The sequence below is a fragment of the Solanum tuberosum genome, unplaced genomic scaffold (genome assembly GCF_000226075.1).
Source record: "Solanum tuberosum cultivar DM 1-3 516 R44 unplaced genomic scaffold, SolTub_3.0 scf00237, whole genome shotgun sequence".
In the NCBI taxonomy this organism is placed as follows: domain Eukaryota; kingdom Viridiplantae; phylum Streptophyta; class Magnoliopsida; order Solanales; family Solanaceae; genus Solanum; species Solanum tuberosum.
Genome location: NW_006239161.1, coordinates 498,433 through 506,436, shown reverse-complemented (window position 1 = coordinate 506,436; position 8,004 = coordinate 498,433). Strand labels below are relative to the sequence as shown.

The 8,004-nt window shown below is 38.6% G+C and overlaps 1 protein-coding gene across 1 annotated transcript in view; it reads left to right on the top strand.

The window, feature by feature from the left end:
* Positions 1 to 8,004, top strand: part of LOC102599956 (probable glutamate carboxypeptidase 2) — a 26,163-nt gene that overhangs the window by 13,441 nt on the left and 4,718 nt on the right. The window contains exon 8 of the mRNA XM_006356883.2: positions 4,567 to 4,683. Within this exon, the coding sequence (XP_006356945.1) occupies positions 4,567 to 4,683 (117 nt within the window). The remainder of the gene's footprint in view (positions 1 to 4,566; positions 4,684 to 8,004) is intronic.

The following is an 8,004-nucleotide window of genomic DNA, read 5'->3' as shown; positions in this document are numbered from 1 at the left end:
GTCTTTCCACATAAAGAGCACCACGGAAGTATGATCTTTCTTTTCTTCCTCAAGACTTCATGTGTCAAGCATGCCTTTCTAATGACCAGCCAAGTAAAGCATTTAACTTTTGTTGGTGCTGCAGTCCTCCAGATATTTTTCCATGAACTCCGGTATCTGCTACTTTGCGAGTTGCACTCCTTTTTATATGCCCTGCCAACTGTGAAGATCCCATCCTTATTGTGTGACCATCTAACAACATCATTGTCAGTATTGGTGCCTGCAAAATCCCCCACTTCCTCCAACAATTTGGCTACTCTCTCTATTTCCCAATCATTTAGAAGTCTTCTGAAATAGAGATTCCAACCTTGTACTGTCCAGCAATCACTGATCATTGCCTCGGAATTGGTGCACAAAATAAATAGGTCAGGAAACCAGGTCTTTTAGGGGGGTTTGTTTGATCCATACATCCAACCAGAATCTATTTCTCCTTCCATCTCCCACCTTGATATGTAAATTTGCTTCTAACTTGGGCCATAAGTTTCTAATAGCTCTCCAAACGCCCGCTCCATAAGCATCCGTGCTTATGTTACTACACCAGAATCCATCCTCCCCATATTTACATTTAATCAAATCTTTCCACAAAGCTTGCCTCTCCTCAGTGTATCTCCACAACCATTTCATCAAAAGACGGTTGTTATGCTTCCTCAAATTTCTATGCCCAAGCCACCTTTATCTTTTCTATGCAAAACTGTCGCCCACTTGACCAAATTGTATCATTTGTTCTCTTTGCAACCATGCCAAAGGAAATCTCTCGTAAGTTTGTCCAATTTCTTAGCCACTTTTGCCGGTATAGTGAAAAGAGACATAACATATGTTGGGAGAGAATCTAAAACAGAGTTGATAAGAATGTGTCTACCACCAAAAGAAATGTATTGAGCCTTCCATCTGGCTAGTCTTTTTTCAGTCTTCTCGACTATGCTGTCCCATATCTTCAAATCTTTGTGTGTATTAAGTAAAGGCATACCCAAATAAGTTGTGGGCAATTTCCCCACTCCGCAGCCCAAAATGTCAGCTAGGCTTTGGATGTTTATCACATCCTTAAGAGGATATAAACTGCTCTTTCCCCAGTTAACTTTCAAACCTGTATAAGCTTCAAAAAACAACAAAATTAGTTTGATGAATCTAAATTGCTCCTCCTGTGGCTCACAGAAAATCACGGTGTCATCTGCATAAAGTAGATGGCAAATCTCTTTAATATCACCATTGTTTCCACTAATCTGGAAACCTCTGATCCACCTGTTTTGAGTGGCAATCCTTATCAAACTATCAAATCCCTCCATTACCAGGATAAATAAAAAGGGTGAGAGAGGATCACCCTGTCTGATTCCCCTTCCTGAAGAGAAAAAACCCAGCGGTTCTCCATTTACAAGAATGGAGAATCTCACAGTGCTTATGCAAAATAAAAAGGTCCAGGTGCTTTCTCCATAGCACAAAGCTTTAAGCAGCCTAAGATCTCTTCCTCCTCAAAAGGACCCTCTAGTTCTATCTGCTCCTCCACAGTAATGGTTGTGATCCCTTGTAATTGTAGCTCAGGCCTCCACTCCTCTGGTTCTGTGTACAAATTTTGGTAGAAGCTTTTGATGGTCTCTTCAATGACAGAGGGGTCATTAGTATTGCATCCATCCACCAGTAGAGACTCAATGGAATTATACCTCTTATGAGAAGTAGCTACTCTGAAAAAACTTAGTATTTTTATCCCCCTGCTTTAGCCACTGGATTCTTGATCTTTGCCTCCATCTTATTTCTTCATTCTTAGCTACTTGCTCATAAGTGATAGCCAAATTTGTTTTTTGTTGGATCTCCTCCTCTGGGAGCACTCTTTGTTCCTGTACAGCTTCTCATTTGGCCAGCTCCTCCATAATCTCCTCCTTTTGTGCTTTACAATTATTTCTATTATTCTTACTCCATTCCTTCATCTTTCCTTTCAAAAGTTTCAGCTTTTCTGCCAAAACAAAACCTGGGGTTCCAGTTATTACAAAAGATTGCCACCATAATTTCACCTCTTCCTTGAATCCTTCCACTCTCATCCACCAATTTTCGAATTTTGAAGTAGGACTTCTTGAAATTCAGATTCCCACATGTCGGTAGAATTAGGTTGTGGTCAGATCCAACTTGGCATTGTGGATTGCTTGATAAAAGTGAACTGCTCTCCCATTGTGAGCTATAGAGAAATCTATCAATTCTGGAAGCTGTTTGGTGCCCTTCCCCTCTTCTCCAAGTGTAAGCCCCTCCAAATAAAGGAGGTCTACTAATTCCAATTCCTCAATGCATTCAGAAAATTCAGTCATAGCACCATTAATCCTAGAGCAATTGGATCTTTCTACCGGGTATCTAATAACATTGAAGTCCCCTCCTACTACCCAAGGACCTTCACACAGACTTCTCATAGCACCCACCTCACTCCACAGTTCGGTGCATCACCCATCGCATCGGATTTCTCTGTGTTGGGTGATGCGCCGCACTAACTTTTTGCCATCTCTTGACTTTGAAAAATTCTTGAGCCTCCCATGTTTCACCACGCCGCACTGGCCATCGCGGTGAAATTTACCCCATTGGTCACTGCGAATCTGTGCGTTGCACTGTCTTCTTCTCCTTGAGACTTGGAGCCTGTTTGGATGAGAGCTTACTTTTGTTATTTTGGCTTAAAAGCACTTTTTAATCTTTACCCAAACACTATAAAAGTGCTTAAAAGCTATTTTGGCTTAAAATCAACTAAAATAAGCCAATCCAAATAGGCTCTCTAAGTCAAAATTTTAGGGCCTTCCATTTTTGAGTCCGGAGCCAAAAGGGCAATAAAATTGAGTTAAAATTTCAAAGGGGCAACTTTTGGACGGGAGAGTGACACCGTGAGTTTTGTGGAGGAAGGTGCAGGTACCTATGCGCCGTACAAGGTGCAAGGCGGCGCAGTCTTTGTAAGACGCAGGTCTGCCTGCGCCTTGTAAGACGCATGGTACTTGCGCCTTCCTCCTTAGCTAAAATTATTTTTTACATGCAATTTTTTAGTTTTCTTATAATTTTAAAAAAAAAGTTGTTTGTTACTCTGCGCCTTGCTTTAGGAGTCTTTTTTTATGGTTCGTATTTATTGTATTATATTACTACTACGAGAATATACGTATCTGTGCGATGTTTGGTATAAATTAAAAAAATTAGTTACCTAAAATTATTATTTTATTAAAGGATGCTATTGTTTTTTTCTTAAAATAAGAAAGCAAATATAACAATAACGACCCTAACATTTTATTTATTTTAATTTCATTACTTAATTTTCTTTTAGCTTTTTTATTTTATTTTATTAAGATTTTAGTTATATAATCTTATAATTTTATCCATACTATGACTTTTATTTTCATAATATATAATTCTCTCATCTCAAATTCAAATTATCCATAATCATCTAGGAAATAATTTTAAATTTAAAGTTCTATAAAGAGTCCATTCATATTCGTTTTCTATTTTTTTTTATCTTAAAATGTACAAACAATTTTTTTTTAAAAAACTTGTTCAATGCTTTTTTTGAATAAGAAAAAAGTAAGACACTACAAAAGAGTTTCATTATTTTGTCTTGCAACTAATAATAATATATCATACATTCAAACAAAATTATAAGAAAACAAAAAAATTGCATGTAATTTTTTTTTTAATGCTAAGGAGGAAGGCGCAGGCAGACCTGCATCTTACAAAGACTGCATCGCCTTGCGCCTTGTCAGGCGCATAGGTACCTACGCCTTTCTCCACAAAACTCACGCCCTTTTGGTTTCAAAATTTTTTTTGTTGCCCTTTTGGAATTTTGACTCAATTTTATTGCCCTTTTGGCTCCGGATTCTTCCATTTCCTCACCACGTCGTGCTGGCCATCACACTGAGTGATGTTGTGTTGGGTAGTGCAGCGCGGTGAACTTGCACTTCATCCATACTTAACCGGATTTCTTTAGGTTTTTCCAATTCTTGTTCATTTTCGTCCAAAAACACCTATATTCGCAAATAAAGCCCAAATTAGTTTGATATCTCATAATCAACATAAGTTGGGTATATTTATTACTAATTCATATCAAAACAAGGTAGAAATGCAAATAAAGTAGTGCGTAAAGATGTATAAATACACCTAACATCATGATTGTTCATTGAAGAAGCATTTATCTCCACGCCATACATTGAATACCTTCTGTATGCATCTGCCACATATGCTATATTGTGTTAATTTGGTCATGACATCCTTTTTATGCTTGGCCCTTGTGATTGCTCTCAAGCGAACTCACTTGAATGCATTTATTAATTCCTTGTAGAAGAAGCAAAAATAAACAACTTTCTTTATACTATGTGATTGACCCTGAAAAATGCATGATTTATGAAGATTAGGAGATGAACACAACACTATTAATGCTTGCTTTATTGAAGATCATAATCTACATCCTCTTTTAAAGTCACGAACTTATCTGCTGTGGTCTTGTTTTCAATGAACACCACACAAGCTCTCTACTTCTCCCTACACACCTTTGTCTATGGGTTAATGTCTACAAATTTACAGGACTATACCCGTATCCTGAGTAAGTTGTTGGAAGGAAGAAACATCTCGTTGCATCCTATTACTGCTGCCACTCAAGAACTTGCAGCTGCAGCTAAAGAAACTCTAGATGAAGCAAAGGTTAGATATTAAACTCTGTTGCACAATTTTACTTCCTTTCTTCTAAAGTAGTTGTGGTCAGATACTGAGCATCGGGAAGTGATGGAGAAAAAAATATGGAATGGAGTCCCAAAATACATGAAGGCTTTACTGCTACTTTTTCCTCTTTTAATTGTAATTATAATCTTCACAAGTACTGCAAGTTTTTTTTTGATGAAGTAAGGAGATTTCATTAGAAGGCATCAAGAAGATGCTAGGCAAAAAATTACAGCAAAAAGAAGGGGTCTGCTCCTGTACAAGAATTTACTAAATAACTAAAGAGCAGACATAATCCAAAAAAAGATCAACAGTGGTTACAGGGGCCTGGTTGAAACCAACTATATAAGAAGACTAAACAGTTGGATTTAAGAATGTGGTTAGGAATTGAAATCCCATCAAAACATCTACGATTCCTTTCATTCCAGATGCAACAAAAGATAGCAGCAGGCACCATACACCATGTTTTTTTGATGGGTTTCCCAATTCTCCATGAACACCAGCTCTCATAGGCTTCTTTAATACTATTTAGCATGACCCAGGCAATTCCAAAAAATGATAAGAACATGCTCCATATGCCACCAGCTCATATGCTCTGCAAGTTTTAACGAGATAGTCATTGGAGTTCTCCTCTTAACCCAGATTCCTATCTCCTTTATACATGGTATGTTGCAAGTAAATCAGCAAAGTAACAAGATTAGCTGAGGTGGCAAAAGTTAGTTAAGAATTGCTGAGTTGGCAAAATTCTGTCAGCGCTTTTAGGAGTTAGTTGCTACAGCAAGCCACAGTGCAGTTAGTTACAAAACAGTTAGTCGATTGATTCAATTTAGCTTTAGCTTATATACCAGTTGTAGATGGAATTGTAATTCATTGTTGGATGAAATAAACTCTACTTCTCTCTTTTCTTAAATACAAATTCTTAGCTAATCTTCTCGGACAAAGTCCCTGAATTTGGCATTCATCTTCCTCGAGATTCTCCTGGATTAGTCGAATTCACTGTTTGTGCATCAATTGTTATCAGAGCCATCAATCCTTGGCATGACTATGATGACACGAAGCAAGAATCAAGAAAGACCAGTAGAAGGAATGGAGGATAGATTTCTGCAGATTCAGGAGCAATTGCAGAAATTGATGGAGGGCATGTCTAGTATTCGTGGTCGCAATACTCAAACCGAAAAGGAATTGGGTGAGATCAAGGAAGCAATTGGGTATATGAGTACAAAGGAAAAGGATAAAGAGCTTGGGAGAGTAGAATCTTCGAATGCAAGAGAGTGTTCGATAGAATACCAACGTGAGAATCGACCCAGAGAAACACCAAATGCTGCTGCTTACAATGGTGCTAATTCTTTCATTCGTCACTCCATATAGAATTTCCTCGATTTTCTGGCCAAGATTAGTGAACTTGGTTGTATAAAGTCAATCAGTTCTTCTCCATGGATGAAGTACCCTTTGAACAAAGGGTGAGGGTGGCTGCTATACACCTAGAAGGAGAAGTCATAGCTTGCATGTCTTACTTGAGATCTAGTGTCAATTTTGGACCTGGACCGAGTATTTATGGCACTGAATGAAATATTTGGTGAAGGCTTTGAAGATTCTATGGAAGCCTTGAAAAATCTGCATCAATCTGGCAGTGTTTCGGAGTATCAGGCTGAGTTTGATAGACTGTTGACAGGAATTAACCTATCAAATGGAGAATGCTATTAGCTTTTTCTTGGGAGGTCTGAAACCAGAATTGGATAAAGCTGTGGGAATTCAGTCACCAAGAACACTACTACAAGCCTCTAAGATTGCAAGGTTGCAGGAAGAAGTGTTTGAGGCACAAGCACAATCTTGGGGTCTTAAACCCTATTCCCAAAAGCTTTCCTTTCCAAATTCCACAGTCCAAACTTCCACATTCAAGTAACCCTTTGAACCAAACTCCAATAAGCCTATTAGATTCAGCAATAACAACAGGAGGTTGACAACAGCTGAAATGGATGAGAAAAATCTAAAGGGATTTGTTTTTTCTGTGATGAGAAACATGTACTAGGACATAACTGTACAGCTAAGAAACAGTTGTACTTAGTAGAAGTATTGGAAGAGGAAGCAGTGGTTTTGAATGAGAAGGAACAGATACAGGAAATGGTAATTGAGTCAGATAAATGGCTATATCACTGCAAGCATTTACTGGTGTGACAGGGTATCAAACTATCAGAGTCAGGCTATCATGAGAAGAAACCCCTGAACAGTTGATTGATACTGGGAGCACCCATAATTTCATTGATCAGGGAGTGGCTAAAAGTTTAGATTGTAAATCTAGTCCTATCATTGAGCAGTCTATAAGTGTGGCTGATGGTAGAAGGGTACAGACTAGTTCAGTGTGCTAGTTTGCAATGGTTGTTACAAGGGACAACTTTTTCTTCAGACTTCCTACTTTTGCTTCTAGGAAATGTTGATATTGTATTGGGGTGGCAGTAGTTGAGTGCCTCAGGCAGAATCTAATTTGATTTCAAAAGTCTAGGTTGTAAATCTAGTCCTATCATTGAGCAGTTTATAAGTGTGGCCGATGGTCGAAGGGTACATACTAGTTCAGTGTGCAAGAATTTGCAATGATTGTTACAAGGGACAACTTTTTCTTCAGACTTCCTACTTTTGCCTCTAGGAAATGTTTATTGTATTGGGGGTGCAGTAGCTGAGTACCTTAGGCAGAATATCATTTGATTTCAAATACAGGACTGTTGAATTTGTGTACCTAGGGAAGAGAAGCATGAGCTCAGGGGTGCTGAAACTAGCTCATGACCAGCAAGCCCAAGTCATTGAATAAGATAGGAGGACTAGATGCTCACTTCTTTATGATGTCTAAAGTTGAGGAGGCAACAGAGGGGGGACATTGAAATAACATACAGGCTACTCAAGGTACTGAAATTTCATCATCTCTATCTAAACTGATAGAACAGTACTCTTGCATATTTGAGATGTCTATTACACTACCACCACATAGGGGGCCATTTGATCACAAAATTTCCAGTAAGGAGGCATCTAATCCTGTCAGTAAAAGACCCTACAAGTACCCTGGAGTCAAGAAGGATATTATTGAAAAATTACTAATAGAGATGTTGGATCAAGGTGTGATACAACCTTGTACTAGTCCTTATGCTTATAACCTGTGGTATTGGTGGGAAAGAAGGATGCGTCTTGGAGGCTCTGTGTTGATTACATGGACATCAACCAGATGACCACTAAGGACAAGTTCCCAATTCCCATAATGGAGGATCTGTTAGAAGAATTGAGGGGGGGGGGGGGGGGGCCACCCCAAAAGATGGCTTG